Here is a 17,662-nt window from a genome sequence, read left to right as displayed (position 1 = left end):
GGCTTCTGACCTAATGTCCATTCCTAACTTTCTTATGCTGCACCCTGTTAGGTATCTACTCTGATACTGAACAAATGAGGATGGGCTGACAATTTGGAATTTAGCTGACCAAAATGTATTCATATTGGCCTTAAACCACAATGTAAAATGATGGTACAATATGACAAAATTTCATGCTGGCTGGTGCGTTGCTCAGTTAAACAAGCCCCCTTTTTTTTTTGCCAGGGAGAACAGCGAAAAGTCAATTACTGGGACAAATCCTGAAACACATCCCAATTGAATATCACTATAGTTCAAGATTGGTACTATCAACATAAGAAGCCTAAATGGCAAAGAAATTGAGCTGGCTGAGGAATTGGATATGTACCAGGTTGAATGATAGGGGTGACTGAAACAAAAAAGACAAACTGGTCAGATATTTTTGGCTGGTGCGTTGCTCAGTTAAACAAGCCCCCTTTTTTTTTTGCCAGGGAGAACAGCGAAAAGTCAATTACTGGGACAAATCCTGAAACACATCCCAATTGAATATCACCATAGTTCAAGATTGGTACTATCAACATAAGAAGCCTAAATGGCAAAGAAACGGAGCTGGCTGAGGAATTGGATATGTACCAGGTTGAATGATAGGGGTGACTGAAACAAAAAAGACAAACTGGTCAGATATTTCTGAGCAATAAATACAAAATTTTATATTTAGGCAACAGCAATCATGGAAAAGGAGTAGCTACATTATTGAACACTAAATACGAGGCAAATCTCCTTGAATAGCAAGCAATATCAAGTAGTGATGTGGGCAAATATCAGAATGGGGAATGGACAATGAAATGTACTTGTGCCTGTGGTCCCATAGAAGGTTATACTAAAGCTGAAGTGGGGGAATTTTTTTGAGGCTTTAGAGAAAGCAACTGACACTATTAAAAGGAAAAGTTGGTTCTTGTTTTGGATCTGAATAGCAGAGTAGGAAATGATTATCAGACATACAAAAATAATTTCGGAAATTTGGAGAAAAGAGCAAAGCTAATAATAATGGCAAATACCTGTTGGATTTCTGCTCAGGACATGGACTGGTTATTACTAACACAATGTTCTAACATAAAAATAGGCACAAACTCACATAGAGAGAGAGAGCAAGGCAAGCAATAAGAAAAGTCTCATTTCTATATTATTGTTGATATTTATGTATATTATTTCTGGGAAAACTCCCTTGTTAAAACTTCGCCTTCCCCCTCCATATATAAAAAATCAACCCTTTCACCTTTTCCCCACCTTATATAACATAATAATATAATATATATGTTTATATATATATATTACTGAAAAAAACCCGGGTTTTTCTAATTTAATTCTCCCAAATTGCCTACCCCCCCCCCCCACACACACACCCAGTAGTTTTCAGACATCGCAGAAAGAAGAAAAGCCGCAACACCCAGAAAAAGGTATGTGTAAATTTCTCTTCCTTATGCTACATATACTTTTTGGTAAATTTACATCTAAAATGCCCTAAGAATCCATGAGTAAATAGCCAATGACATTTAAACAGGAGCACTCCTAAACTGAAGCAGGCAAAATAGCCGTAATTATAATAGTTGATATTTATGTTTTTCCCATTGGGTGCAGGAAACTAGAGTGTAGAGGATTTAAATTAGAAGTGATCACCATATGCTAAAGGATAAAATTGAATTTCATATTGAAAAGAAGAACATGTGAGAAAGTTTTAAAGCAAATAAAAGTTGAGCAACTCTCAGATGTGAAGTGTAGACTAAAATGCACAAACATTATTCAAGAAAAAATGAAAGAACGGGAACCAAACCTTGGAGATTCACTTGCAAGCCCTGAAGAATACATTGATTGATTCAGTCAGAGATGCATGAGGTGAGGTTGTCTGCAATGATAGAGAAATCAGAACTCCATGGTGGACATAGGAAGTTAAAGAGGCAGTGAAGGAAAAGAAGAAAGTATTTCAAAAGTTCATGGCAAATAAGTCAGCTTGTGCTCTTAGAGAATACAAAGACAAATGTAAGAAAGCTAATCACTGTGTAAAACTAACTAAACAAAAGTCATGGGAAGACTTTGGTAAGGACACAGAAAATAAATATCAAGAAGGTGACAAAATATTCTGGAGGCTGTTGAAAAAGCTCAGAAATGGAGGAGAGAGTGCTGTAAAAGGAATTAGAAATGATAAAGGTGACATGAAAACTGGAGAAAAGGTATCCTTGATGTATGGAGCAGTTACTTTGAAAAATTGCTAAATGAACAAGCGATGACTGCACATTGGTAGAAAACACTGACCAGACATGCAATCAGGAATATATATTCATACTTGAAATAGAAAAAACCATCAAAAGCCTGAAATGTGGAATTCAGCTAGATTAGATATTCGACCAGAAATGCTTAATATGGAGGTATAAAAGTCTTGCAGTGGCTGCACTGCATAGTTCATAAGGCCTGAACAGAGGGGCGAATTCCAGATTATTAGAGTAGAGCTCTCATAGTAGCCATATACAAAAAGTGAAATAAAACCGAAATTCAGAATTACAGAGGTATTTCCCTACTGAGTGTTCCTGGTAAGATTTATGCTAGTATACTTGAGAAATGGTCAAGAAGGATTGTGGAAGGGAAGCTTGGTGAAGAACAAGCCAGATTCAGACTAAATAGAGGCTGTTAGGATCAGATTTTCACTTTATGACATGTTGAGAAATTCAGGGAATAGAACAAAGATCTGTATTTAAGATTTTTAGATCGGGAAAATGCCTATGAGAAGGTGGCAAAAGAAAAGCTATTCAAAAGGCTACTGTTATATGGTCTCAATGAGGCTTTATATCAAGCAATACTTAGTCTTTATTTGAGTTGTAAGTCAGCAGGTAGAATTGAAGGAAGTACAGGAAGATGGTTTGATGCTAAATCTGGTGTCAGACAAGGATGTAGATTATCCGCTCTGTTATTCATTATCTATATCGATGAAGGAAAGTGGTATTAAATCTGATATCAAATTTCTAGATATTAATCTCAGCCCTTTACTTTATGCGGTCGATGTTATACCTCTAAACATATCTGGCACAAGTCTGCAAGATTCTCTTGACTAATTGAATAATTACTGTTGCAATAGATTTGGTATGGAGATCAGCAATAATAAGACAAGGACAATGAAAATGGGCAGGAGCATTGAAAATATCAACTGCATTGTGAATGGAGAACCTATAAAACATGGAAAACATTTCAGCTACCTAGGCACAATTTTTAGTGACGATAGTAAATTTAATATGGAAATAGGCAACAGAATCAACAAAGCTGGTATAGTAGGAAGTTAGCTGAATAAATTTATATGGAATACAAGAGAAATTAGTCAATACACTAAATTAGCTGTATACAAGACAGTGTTCAAACCAGTTTTAACTTTGTATCTGTGAGCTAGGTTAGAAATAAAACACTTGACGAAAGACTAGAGACCACAGATATGGGAAAGTCCTGAGAAAGATTAGGGGCATGAACAGATGGCATCAGTGGCAATATCATATTAAAAATGAGGATATTAGGAAAGAACTTGACATTGTTAGCATTTATGAATGTGTTAGCTGTGCTAATCTCAAGTGTAGGTATGGTCACTTAAAAATCAAATACCAGAAGGCACTTGATCTTTATGCCTGTGAAAATGACCTGGTGATGAAGATGAAGTATTGGCTTAATTGGAGAGGAAAGATTAGCAAAACAAGTGTTCTCTACCAGGTTGGCAGGAAAAAGACCCAGAGTAAGACCAACATGTAGGTGGATTGATCCAGTAGAAAGTGCCTTAGAAGAAGACAGAAATATAAGATCTGATAATGTTGGAGTCTAAACAGGTAACATGGATTTGGAGCAAAATTGTCAATAAGAAGTTAGTAATGATATAAGTTTTTCATATCATATGCTGTACATACCTTGAGGGTATATGTCAGAAATTTGTTGATGATGAATATATGTACAGTGCAGTCCATTAGACACAAAGGGGTTTAAAATGTGAATATCCTTTTTGATTATTAATTTTTTCATTTTAATTTTTACAGGTATTCTACGGAACATTTCAGAAATAGACGTGAAAAAGTTCACAATCTTACAGCAAATCAAAATTTTGAAAAACATTTTTAGCAAGCAAATAATTTTATGAATATCTTCAATGAATTGACCATCACGTTCTTGAGATCTGACAAGACCTTGACAATCCCACACCTGAAGAACATTAATGCAGAAATTAGGATGCTGCAGCTAGAAATATTATAGCTGTCATAGAACATGCTGTAGAAAGGACCCATCTTTGCGAAGCCAAAAATGGAAACCATTTATTTGATGTGGTTCTGCATAAAATAAAAAAAAATCTAGTTTCTGTATTTCATTATAGCAAAAAAGAACAATAAAATAAGTTATTAAATGCTTAAATCCCTTTGTGACTTTTATGGGCCACCCTGTTGTGTGTGTGCGCGCGCGTGTGTGTGTGCGTGCGTGTGCGTGCGTGCGTGCGCGCGCGAGAGAGAGAGAGAGAGTGAGAGAATGATACTCATTATTTTCTGTTTGTATGGTATCACTCTCTTTCCTTTATTTCCCGTGTAAAGGTACCGTTACTGCAGGAAATGCCAGTTCTCTTGCTGATGGAGCTGCAGCCTTAGTAATGATGACATCTTCAATGGCAAAACAGTTAAGTTTGGAGCCTCTAGCTAAAGTCTGTGGTGAGTGTTGCTTGGTTTGAATAATCACATGCTGAAAATATATATCATTACAATCTGTGAAACTTTGTAAGGATTGAGAATGCGTGCATATCACTCATATTTTAGTTTAATAGAAGAAACAAACATCTAGATAATAAAAATTTTATTTATAAATAAAACTTTATCTTTTTATTTAATTATTAAGCCAATATTTCATCTTAGTCACTAGGTCATTTTCACAGGCATAAAGATCATGTGCCTTCTGGTATTTGGAATGTAAATGAACAGCAGACTGAGTACTTACATGGCATAGAGTTTAATGCCAATTTTAATAACATTTGGATTTATTATTTCTAGACATCTGTTTCTTCTATTGAATTAAAACCTTTTGTTATTTCTCATTACCAATTTTTAAATAAATTAAAAATGGGTAATGAGATTTTTTCTTCTTTCACATAAAATGTTATTTTTATAGAATTATATTATCATTCTTTTCTTAAGTTAAAACCAGATATCCAACTTGACTCTGACTCTGAATTTATTGATACAAACACGTGGATAGGCTTATGTGTTCGTCACACATGTTGAATTGGATTTAAATGGTATTGATGCGAACACAGATTGATAAAAAATAACTATTTATTAACTTAAATATTTCGCTGGTATTATATCCAGCATCTTCAGAGCACACAAAGTTTGTTACAAATGCGAGACAACCGCAATTCGGTGTAACAGTGGGGCTAGTATAAGTTACTGCATGGAGTAGCCCGTATTATTACGGGCTACTCCATGGAGTAACCCGTAATAATAATATACTATTTTCCCAATGAATATGACCCTCATTTTTTTTAAGAAACTCGCTAATAGATTTCTTCTTTCTCCTTAACCACTTGCCCGCCCTTAGCACTGCTGTGTTGTAGTTTTTGACTTCTTGTTGTGGGATATATATATGTATATATATAAAACAATCCTTCGATTTATTACATTCATATAAGATCATTGGCAAAAAATTTTGTTTATGCATGCTTTCTTTTTACAGCAGGTGAATTCCAATCCTTCAGACTTCTTTAGAAATGATCTGACTTACATGAAACTGCCATCATACTCTATTATTATTATTCCTAGAAGGGGTATGGAATTGGTTCTTGTGTACTTCGGTTAGACACACCTTGCATGCATGCATGCCATCAGATTAAGTTGTGGTTAGGTAATCAAAAATTACTTCACAGCAAGGTAGGGGAACTGAACTGAAAATCAGTTGTGACACTTATGGCATATATTAAAGTAGTGCTGTTGGAGATTGCTTGTTGCAGCACAAAGGAGGTATGCATTATTTAAGGAATGTGATTATTGAAAAAACCTGAATGTGATTATTGAAAAAATTGGTTTAAAATCCTTTGAAATTTACATCATAAGCCAAGCATAATTGAATATCCCCCACTGATCCATTAGATAATTCTGGTTAACTTTCAATGGAAGATGTAATTAAGTTATCACCTGATGAAAATGAGAAGTTACTTACCTAGAAGAATTAAGTATTCCTACAGTAGAGGTTAAGATCTTCCTTGAGTGTATTTTGCACACTTTCCCTTTCTTGGAATGATGCACAAACAGCACATACCACAAAGAGTATTAATAGTGATAGAACAGTCTGAAGTGAAATAAGACCAATGTAGTAGTCAAGTGCCAGTTAATCCTCGCATTCTTGGTATTTGGCAAACATTTCATCGATCCATAGTTTCCTTCATTTCCTATACATTATCAGCTGTGGGTATGCTCTGATAATGTTCTTGATATTGCACAGAATTGCTCTTGACATAACTATGGTCATGATGATGATGATGTGATGTGATATATCAGTTTCAAATTGCAACATTGTGTATATGATTCAGTCTAATATAAACTTCAAATTTGTAATATTGTTGACCATCACTACAAGCAAACTTATAGGACCAGGAATAGATCTCTGTAGTGAGTTTTCTTTTATTATTATTATTATTATTATTATTATTCAGGCCTCCATGGACTCATGGAAGGCCTCTGTCGTGGGAGGTCCTTCCTAAGAACATAAAGTCTGTCAAGATTCATCGAGGGGAGGTCACCCTTAAGAAACACAAAGTCTATCATACCACTCCTTAAACTCATTGACCGTTCTCGCTCTCACCACTCCATCAGGCAATGCATTCCACTGTTCAACCACCTTCCATATACAAAGAAACCACTCCTCACCCTCTTGCTCAGTTTCCTTTCGTAACTTCCAGGGATGGCCTCTTGTCATCACTCCTTCCCGCTGTTCAACCAAGCGAAAGAATTCCCCAGTGTCAACCCTGTAACCACCTCTCAACAGTTTAAAAGTCTCAATCATATCACCTCTCCTTCTTCTATCCACCAAACTCTGCAGTCCACATTCCCTCAGCCGATCCTCATAACTATCCTTGTACAGTCCTGAAACCATCCTTGTCATCTGTCTTTGTATCCTTTCCACAGTTAATTTATCCCCTTCTAATTCTGGGGACCAAATCTGAGAACAATAGTCCAAGAGTGGTCTGATCAGAGACTTATACAATGGAATGATAATCCTTTTATCTCTGCAGGTCAGTGTCCTTCTCATAATTGCAGCAATCCTCTGTGTTACCTTCACCACCTTTGCAATATGTCCCCTAAATTTCTGGTTTCTATCAATCATCAACCCCAGATCTCTTGTCTCCCCTACTTCCTCCATTATAACTCCTCCCATAGAGTATGCAGCGTCCCATCGATGTTTCCCAAACCTCAAGATCTTACGTTTTGCTGCATTAAACCGATACACTCATTCATTTGCCCATCTGTCTAGCTTATTCAAATCCTCTTGCAGGGCTACCACATCTGCACTATTACTAATAATCCTTCCCAGCTTCGCATCATCCGCAAACAACTGAATATCCCCTTGCGATCCACTGGCAATGTCATTGATATAAAGGTTAAACAATATTGTCCTAGTACTGAGCCCTGTGGGACCCCACTGTAACCCTCTGCCTCCTTGAAACTGCTCCACCATACACAACTCTCGGATATTTATGATAGCATTATGCCAGTTTGCTATCATAAGTAGTTTTCTTTGGGAAATTTAGGTAATTTATAGTCTGCAAGTTTGTTTTAATGGTGTTTGGTATAGTTGAAAGTCCGTTGTATTCCTTTTTAGGCATACAACGGACTTTCAACTATAAAGAGTCATTGTGAAAAAGTGTATTCAAGAACATTTTTTGACAAAAACTACCATCCAAGTTGAAACAAGTTATAAGTGAAATTCTGTCTGGCTGCTATTCTTTCCAGGTTTCAATGAAAACTCAACTTGGATTCTTCAGAATTTTCAGTATGCTAATTAGGATGTAATGAGCACACTTCCAATTTTCAAAACTTCATGAATTATTTCTATTTTTTCTCATTTGATTGAACTAAAAAAAAAATCATGCAGATCAAAGATATTTTGTAGAAATGTGAGGTTTAAGGATGTCATTTCCTTTGCTAATGATCACATAGCATTGGATTTCCTTTGCATTTGATCATTTTCTTGGCACAACAATATTTTCTAACATAACAGGGATATAGTTAAGGGTTATCTAGAGCAGTGCTTCCCAAACTTATGGATGTAAAGGTCCTTTGGAAAAATTCAAATATTTCACAGGCCCCCCCATCAAAAAAAAAAAAAATCATAATACAGACATATATTATTATAATATTTATTGTATTTATATTAAATACAAAACATACACAGCAAATATTGAAAAATCAAATGCAAATATTACATTTTTAGCATCTTACATATACATTTGACATGGCACACTTAGTCTTAAAACATTTTAAATTTGTTTTCATTATTTCATGGCCCTCAACAAAACTAACGGCCCCCAAGGGGGGGCTGTGGCCCACAGTTTGGGAAGCGCTGATCTAGAGGAAGCAATGTTAAGTTTGTATATCTATGGTAAGGAGGGTCAAACAGGTAGGAATTAGATGGATAAGTAATAACATTAAGCATGAGGGGGTACATAAGGAGAAAGCTAACCAGCAAAATCATGAACAGTATAAGATCAGGCAAGAAAAGTGACCAGCATGGTAAGGAAGGCAAAATCAGATTACGAGAAGAATCTGGCTAAAGGAAATCTCAGAATTCTTTCATTACATCTTCAGTAAGAGGTAGAATGACTATGGAAGATTAATCTTAATGAGTGATGATGGTCACAAGGTGACTGAAGCAGATAAAATAGTTGAGTTACTGAGGTGACTGCTTTGCAAGAGTATATCATCCAAGTGAGGTTACTGATGTAACATACCCGACAGACACTGATGTGGGAACAGAGATGGATGAATCGGAGGTTCTTAGGATATTGCAGAATCTCAGTGTAAATACAGCTGTGAGATTAGATGAGATATCAGTGTGGGTTTTGCAAAAATATGCAAGGGAACTGGAAGTGCCTCTGACTAGGCTCTTTAATTTAAGTCTCGGCTCTGACAGAGTTCCAAGGAGGTGGAAAGAGGGCAAAATAATTCCCTTGCATAAGGGAGGTTCTAAGACTGCAGTAGCAAATTATAGACAAATCAGTATCTCAGGTATGGTGATAAAAGTTCTAAAAAAATTGGTCAAAAAGAGAATTCAACAATAGGTGGATAACAATATGTAATCTATATGGGTGGATAACAATATGTAAGCCATGTTGTCCCCCTATGAGGGGCAACATGGCTTTGTGAAGGTTCAGAAGGTTTAGTAATTTACTTTTTATAACAGAGTACCAACTGATTTGGATAAAGGAAATGACTACATGATGATTCTGCTGAATTTTGCAAACGCATTTGACAGAATACCACATGGAACCCTGTTACACAAATTAGAACAAATGGGAATAGATATAACTTGCTATGTGGATAAGGGGGTGGCTGCTAGACAGATATCAAAAAAGTGGTATATCAAGGAGCAGAATCAATGCAAAAACAGGTGACGCTTTGTGTGGTGCAAGGTTCAGTGCTGGGACCACTTAATTTTTACATTTTGTACATACGAGGGTGGTCTGAAAAGTTCTCAGCCTAACAATGAAAAAATGGATTTATAATTTCAAAATTATTTTATTTTTCAACATAATCTCCCTTAACCACCTTACCAGCCATTATGGATCAAATACGCATCCTCACTTCGTATCCATCATATATTTCAATGAATGGTATTACAATTTTAATATGCACTTCACATCTATAGTAGCTTGGACGTATATATACGTCCTGGCCGGTAGCATGGTTACGACTAATACATTTATTTCAGTGATGCTCCAGCACCATTATCCCATCCCTGTAGTGGTTCTCAGTAAGATCTGCAAAATATCCCTTTGCAGCTGCAATTACTCTTGATTCGAAGAAAAATGCTGACCAGCGAGGAAGAGTTTTAGTTTTGGGAAGAGATATAAGTCAGAGGGAGCGAAATCTGGGAGAATAGGATGGATGTTGCAACAGTTCATGGTGCAGTTCCCTTAATTTTCCTGTTGCCAAAACACCTTTGTGGTCAGGTGCATTGTCCTAATGAAAGATGATTTTTTCTTCAGCAAACCAGGTCTTTTCTAATGAATTTGTTTGTCTAGTCTGGTTATAAAAGATCAGAATAATATTCTCCTGTTATTGTTTTATCCTTTTCAAGATAATTTTTGTTAATAAGCGAAATGCCATTAGCATTTCCCAAAACACCGATGCCATGACTTTTCCTGCTGATGGAACTGACTTTGTCTTCTTTGGCCACGAACAACCAGCTTCTGTCCACTTTTTGGATTCTGGTGTAATGGTGAATCCAGGTCTCATCCATAGTAATAAATCGATACACAAATCAGTTTTATTCTTGTTAAAACACTCCAGGCACTGTTCAGAAATTTTCATGTGAGTGCATTTTTGATCTGCTGTGAGTAAGCGTAGCACCCATCTTTCGTAAAGCTTTCTTATTTGCAATTCATGCAAAATATATCCTACATAAGTATAAAGAGCTAATAAGCTTCATTTCGGCAATGAAAACATTACTTAAATTAAGGGGATATTAAATCCCACATAGTTTTAAAACCGAATAAGAAACTCAAAGATTGGAATCAGAGAGTTTCTTGCCGAATATAGTAAACTATAAAGTATCGGCGCCACTAGCGTTAGCCAATGCAAGTGATCCTAGTACGTAGTACAATACCGGACGACTTGTTGCAAAGGTGGGGGAAGTTCAGATCGCTATTCTTAGGTATTTTCCATAATGTAAAAACACATTTCCTAGGAAATGTATGCTGTTATTACATTATGGAGGGAGGTCACTACCCAGACCGGTTTCAGCCTTTTTTGAGGCTTCATCAGTGAGTAGCTAGACCTAATACCAAAGTGTATAGCGAAAAGAACTTATGTACCCTGCGAACGAGTTTTCCAAACAGGTGCAACCATTAAGTTACTTAAGTATAAAGAGCTAATAAGCTTCATTTCGACAATGAAAGATCTAGGTCTAGCTACTCACTGATGAAGCCTCAAAAAAGGCTGAAACCGGTCTGGGTAGTGACTTCCCTCCATAATGTAATAACAGCATACATTTCCTAGGAAATGTGTTTTTACATTATGGAAAATACCTAAGAATTGCGATCTGAACTTCCCCCACCTTTGCAACGAGTCGTCCGGTATTGTACTACGTACTAGGATCACTTGCATTGGCTAACACTAGTGTCGCCGATACTTTATAGTTTACTATATTCGGCAAGAAACTCTCTGATTCCAATCTTTGAGTTTCTTATTCGGTTTTAAAACTATGTGGGATTTAATATCCCCTTAATTTAAGTAATATATCCTACATGTTCTATTGAAATACCTATGCTCTCAGCAATTTCACGCACTTTGACTTGCCGGTCATCCAATACCATATTGTGCACTTGATCAATGATTTCTGGTGTTGTTACACTTTTTGGACGTCCTTCAAGTGGATCATCTTCAAGGCTGGTACAGCCATGTTTAAACTCAGCAGCCCATTTCTTAATTGTCTAAAATGAAGGAGTAGAGTGCCCATAAATTTTAATGAACTTCGAATGAATTTCTTTTGGCGTTAAACCTTCTTTTACAAAGAATTTTATAACTACACCGTACTCAATTTTATCCATTCCAAGGGATACAGACAACACGTTTGTTTCAGACTGCTGTATAAAACAAACTACTTGATAGAATGATTTGCAATTTCACATGGATGCCTATGATAGATGTACCACTTAGATTTAAAAAAAAAAAAAATTGCTGATAGTGTTGCCATCTATGGTTGAGGCCGAGAACTTTTCAGACCACCCTCGTAAATGATATAGGAGATTACCTGAGAGGAAATTGAGTTGTTTATCAATGATATGAAATTAGGTAGAGTAATAGTTAATGAAGGTGATGTGGAGAGCTTGCAGGACAATTTAAATAGGCTGTCATTATGGACAAAAGATAATGGGTGTCAGTTTATTGGTGAGAAATGTAAAGTTATGCATTTGTGGATAAATAGATTATAAGCTGTGTACCACATTGATATAACTGTATTCCAGAAAATAGATGAGGCTAGAAATTTAGGGGTGGTTGTAGAGTTCAAGTTTAGAGGACATATTGACAAGGTTGCTAAGGTAGCATATAAGATTATTTAGCTATTGTCTGTTAATGGGTTCAAGGAGAGGTATGATAGATTGTGTGGATAATTTAGCTCTCCCGTGATGAGTCTTTGGACTTCATGAAAGTGCTTGTGCAATAATAATAAATGGCACACTGTGAGCTCTCTTCATCTTCCAGCTAGCATCATGAAGTATTTTGAGTAAGCTTCTCTTAGTATTGTTCCTTAAACCCAGAATTTGGTATGCTTTTTTTGGTATGAATTTGGTATAACAAATTTTCTTTCATTGGGCTCAGTTCAAGCAACTGCGTTCATTTCCTGTTAAGAAATTTATATGGGGCTTTTTAACTGAAATTGAGTTATCCATTCTCAAAATGTGGCAGAAAGGTTCCCACTCCCTCTTCCTGGAATCTTTTTTTAATCCTGTTTTATATGTATATTGGCCTGATTACATGTGCAGTTAATCTATGTAACACATTAGTCTTATATATTTAAAATAAAGTTCAAACATCTTCTGGATACCTTGTTAACATGTCTTGATCTTCTGCAGAAAATGTACTTGTAAACCAGAAGGTAAGAGCTGCCTGTCTTTCTGTGAATGACTATAACTTGCTCCAGGAGGTCTATATATCTTTCTATTCAAACCATTTCATAGTCAGATACTTATATTGATTCAAAACCTGTCAAATAATTAGAACTATTTATTCAATGAGAGTCTGGCCTGACCTCTCTGAAGAGAAAATTTTGGATGACATCTTTTTCAACAATAGCTTTGAGCCAATGGTGGTCAAGAAATATATTGCCATTCTACATATAAGCCAGTTACTAAAATAGCTTTCTTTCTGACAATGCCTTACCTATACTCTCATCTCCCACTTTTCCATCCAGCAGTGGCAGAATCCATTGTTTACTTGTTTGTAGTGCATTTAGAATGATGCAATATGCCCTTTGATTGGAAAAGACATGGGTTTAAATCTCCTGGTTGATGTGATGAATATCTGTATGATTAAAAATTAAAATGTTTCTCATGAGAAGTCACATATAACTGACATTTGGAAACCAGCATACTGTCAGCTTGGTGCATAACCTAGTTGTGAACATCTAAGAGTATGCTTATTCTCTCTTAGAATTTTGTTAATCCTAAAGATGTAGCCAGACCAACAAAGCATTGGAGTCAGCTTTAAAATTACATTAAAAAATGTTTCATATGTTTTATTCCTGAAAACCTCTTATATTGCAATGTGTGTTATCCAAAGAATAATGATTTGGAATTTTACTGAATTGACCATTATTTGTGTGAGATTTAATTCCTTTTCTTAAATGATAATAAGACACTATTTTTATTTATTTATTTAACTGATTTGATAATAATTTTAAATATTACTAACTACTCTGTTTTTCCTTCCTTGAGGATTTGCTGATGCTGCCGTTAATCCTGTTGATTTTCCTATTGCTCCAACTTACGCTGTACAGAAGGTAGGTTAAATATTATTTGTGAAAGTTGTATTTTGAGTGCTGTATTATAAAGTTAGTCTAAGTAAGTTTTTTTTTTTTCATCGTTTGATTCTGGTTTAGGGTCACTAAAGGGTTACAGTGTATAGCCTCTCTTGGCTCCAGACCTCAATCTCTTATGGGATTGATCTTTCCACAGACAGGCCTCTGAAAAATCTGTGAAGTATTGCCATCTCAAAAGCATATCTTCCCGTTGGAGGAAATATCAACTTGGGAACTTTCATCCTCTTCTGTCTTACATGCAGTATGAGTGATACATTTGAATTGGTATTTGAAGTAGCAACAGTAAAGCAGTTTTATAGACTCGTGCGAATAAATCTGATAGTAACAAATTTAGGAGGCTTCCCAAGCAGCTAGTGAATGATCCTGCTGAAACTGAACCTGCCTCCCATATTGTGCCTTGAAGGAGTCTGTTCATAGTTGTATGTAGATATCCTCTCAAGACCACACATGAACCAGTATATTGGATTCCTCTGTATGGATGAGATGCATATAAGTCTTTAATTTCCTACTCTTTATTAAATTCTTCTTCCTCATTAATCATATAGGACAATATAAAGAATTAGTTATTCCATGGATAATAATAATAATAAAAAAAAATCCTCACATAAAAGATCAGTACCAAAAAACTTAAATGCAGAAAAAAAATCATTAAACATCAAAAAAGTTTTAGTAATACAGGCACACAAAACAGTTACCTTTTTGGTTTCACCTTAATACTAACATAAATGATGTGCATTATTACTTAACAGTAATCCAAAACTGGCTTGTTATTGCTAATGAACCTCAAGAATTACTATCTACCTTTGCTTTGTTTTGTTGCATTTATGTCTCTCTTCATTGCTCTCCATATTCTAATAACAGCTGTCCTCCTTTTTCTCTGAACCTTGGTTTTCTGTATTCCATTACCCAACAAAGTCAAGTGGATTGTATGCTTTAGTGTTCACAACTCAAGTAAAAATTGTGTGTGTCTGTGGGGTGTGTGTGTGGGGGGGGGGGGAGTTACACAGTAGCAGACTTCCATGCATCATTCTTCTGCATAAGTGACCATGGTGAATAACCCTTATAATAGCATAACTGAACCTCATTCTTTCCTTTGTTCTTTTGTCAGAAAGAACAAGAGAATCCTAAATAGTGAATTGACCCAAATTAAATCTACAATCCACATTGATGAGGGGATTTAATTTCCTTAAGGAAATTTATTGTTTCAGGTATTTTGGATCATTCCTTGTAAATATGCTATTTTCTCAGAGAAAATCAACATGAGATGATAAAGGAGAATATGGAAGTGAAGTGAAGAGTATCCTGAATGAAACAGGATGGCTGATCATGGGAGGAAGTGATATGAAATGCTTAATGATAAGAATGAGATGAAAACAGATAATAAAAATTTTAATCTCTTATTCCATTGAGACAGAAAATATTCATAGAGGAAATCAAGAATAGAACTTAAAGCTGTTATAACCAAAAGTGCTTAGAAGGATTAGATTATTAAATTCTGCATGACTAAACAGCACCTTAAAGCATAAGTTATTTTTATGTGTCTTGTTGAAAGGAACCCTACCTATGGTTACAAAACATGGCCACAACTATAAATTTCAAAACAAGGCAAAACATGATAGACTGCCTGCAGAAGTACCCAAATATCACAGTTGGCAGGTTGTTGATCAAAGTGAAATGATGTAGTATTAGTAATGTATCAGAAAGATCAAAGAACTGGCAGAGTTATATGACCACATCAGGGGGGATATAGTGTAGGTGATGTCTCAAAAAAGTGCTAAATTGTTCTTACCATACACACAAAAATGATGGAGTTACATCAAACACTATGATTTTATTAAAATTTGCACATACTTGAAAAAGTCAGTAAATGCTTATCTGTAAATACTTCACTTCCCAACCTACTAACTGGCAAATAAGTATAATATAATGTACACCCACTATTCAATAGGGTATGCAAACGATGTACATTTGTGTACATCTTTAAGTAGTAAAAGGCTAATGGAGTAATTATTTAGGAAAACTATTAAACAAAATGAGCAGCAACAGAACCATGCTAGAACATTTTCAAGAGGAATGCAAAGAGAAGTATATATCAATACTTGAGGTAGAAAAAGCCATCAAAAACTTGAAATGGAAAGGCAGCTGGAGTACATGAAATTCGACCAGAAATGCTTAAGTATGAGTTTTGTAGCAGCTACACTGCATAATTCAGAGGGCCTGTCAGAAGGTCAAATTCCAGATAATTGGAATAGAGCTGTAATACTTCCCATCTATAAAAAAAAAAGGGGGGGGTAAAGCTGAATGTGAGAATCACAAAGGAATTTCCCTACTTAGTATTTCGGGTAAGATTTATACATGCATACATGAGAAGAGACTAAGAAAAATTGTGGAACCAAAACTTCAAGAAGAGCAAGCTGGGTTTAGGCCAAATAGTGGTTGCTGAGATCAGATTTTCACTTTATGACAAATAGTTAAGTTTTATAGATCTGGGAAAGGCATATGAACAGATGGTATGGCCAATTAAATAGAATGGGTGAGGAAAGGTTAGCAAAACAGGTGTTTGATGCCAAGATGGCAGGCAAGTGACCAGAGGAAGACCAAAGTCTAGGTGGATTGATTCAGTCAGAAGTGCCTTAGAAGCATGAAATGTTAGATAAGATAATATCAGTATGCTGACAAGCAATAGACTAATTTGGGGGAAAATTAGTCTATTACTAATTTTTCCCCAAATTAGGAGGAAATTAGGAGATTAATCATTATGTAAACTGGTGCTGTCCTAGTAGCCTAAACATACCTTGAAAGTATATATCAGGACACTGATAATGATGATTTTCATTATCTAGTTTGAGACCAGCACCTTGCTTATTAGAGGCATGAAGTTGCATGAGAAAGTATCATGTTTGGTCCATAGAATAGGGTTCATCTATTATGCAATACTCCACATAAGGTACTAATACACTGCAAACTTACAATATTCTGTGGGTGGGATTTGCATAAAATCCTGCCCACAGAATATTGTATTGACAATAACTTTAACTTTCACTTATGATATATATTACATTCTACCATAATAATACACATAAACTAAAGAAATTTTGTATCTAAATGCTATATCAGGTAAATTCAGATATAACCAGTGCCTGTAGAAAACACAACACAAAAGCACCACTCCAAAAACAAGTCATAAATAAGTGCTATGCATTACATTTCTTGTTAGCCAGATATATCATGTTGATTTGCATAGCATTCCCTAAAAAGTTATTGTCCAACTGATCCATGAACAATAGAGACAAAGTAACTTCTACATCAAGTGACTCTCATCCATGTGCTATGATTCACTGACTTTTTTTTTTTTTTTTTTTTTTTTTTTTTTTTTTTTTTTTTTTTTTTTTTTTTTAAATGTTGGGCCCATATACGAGAGGTTGGCTGGTCAACCTATAGTACTTTTGTACCATATATGGGTAGTGGGATGGGAAAGGAGGAACTTGTTAACATTCAATTTGAAAGCCTGTATATTGTATTCCTTGGGAAATACCTCAGGGGGAAGACTGTTCCACAGTACAGCAATAGCAGGGATGAAGAGGAGGAAAAGAAACTTGTTCTGTGGGTTTCAAGGTATACAGTGAAGGGATGCTGGGAGGTGGCTGTACGTGTTCCGATGAGTTTAGTACAGAGTGGGGGAATTATTGATGTTGTTTCAGATGAGCATTTTCCATGAAAATATTTGTAGAATATACAAATTGCAGAGACTAAACGTCTATGTGAAAGTGGGGGGAGTGAGTCGGTAAGAGATGGATCATTTATCAGTCTAATTGCTCTCCTCAGTATTGAGTCAAGCATTTTGAGGGAGCTTTTAGGAGTCTCA

General features: G+C 35.6%; 1 protein-coding gene across 7 annotated transcripts in view; it reads left to right on the top strand.

Moving 5' to 3' along the window:
* LOC150104349 (acetyl-CoA acetyltransferase, mitochondrial-like) overlaps positions 1-17,662 on the top strand; it is a 504,637-nt gene that overhangs the window by 332,673 nt on the left and 154,302 nt on the right. For all 7 annotated transcript variants that reach the window (XM_090396312.1, XM_090396309.1, XM_090396310.1 and 4 more), the window contains 2 exons: positions 4,584-4,697; positions 13,694-13,758. In XM_090396312.1, the coding sequence (XP_090252438.1) occupies positions 4,584-4,697; positions 13,694-13,758 (179 nt within the window). The remainder of the gene's footprint in view (positions 1-4,583; positions 4,698-13,693; positions 13,759-17,662) is intronic.

This window comes from Typopeltis vanoorti, chromosome 8, assembly GCF_054136105.1.
Source record: "Typopeltis vanoorti isolate ZY-2024b chromosome 8, IOZ_Tvanoo_1.0, whole genome shotgun sequence".
Lineage (NCBI taxonomy): Eukaryota > Metazoa > Arthropoda > Arachnida > Uropygi > Thelyphonidae > Typopeltis > Typopeltis vanoorti.
Note: the sequence above shows the minus strand (reverse complement) of the source record. Positions and strands in the feature narration are given on the sequence as shown.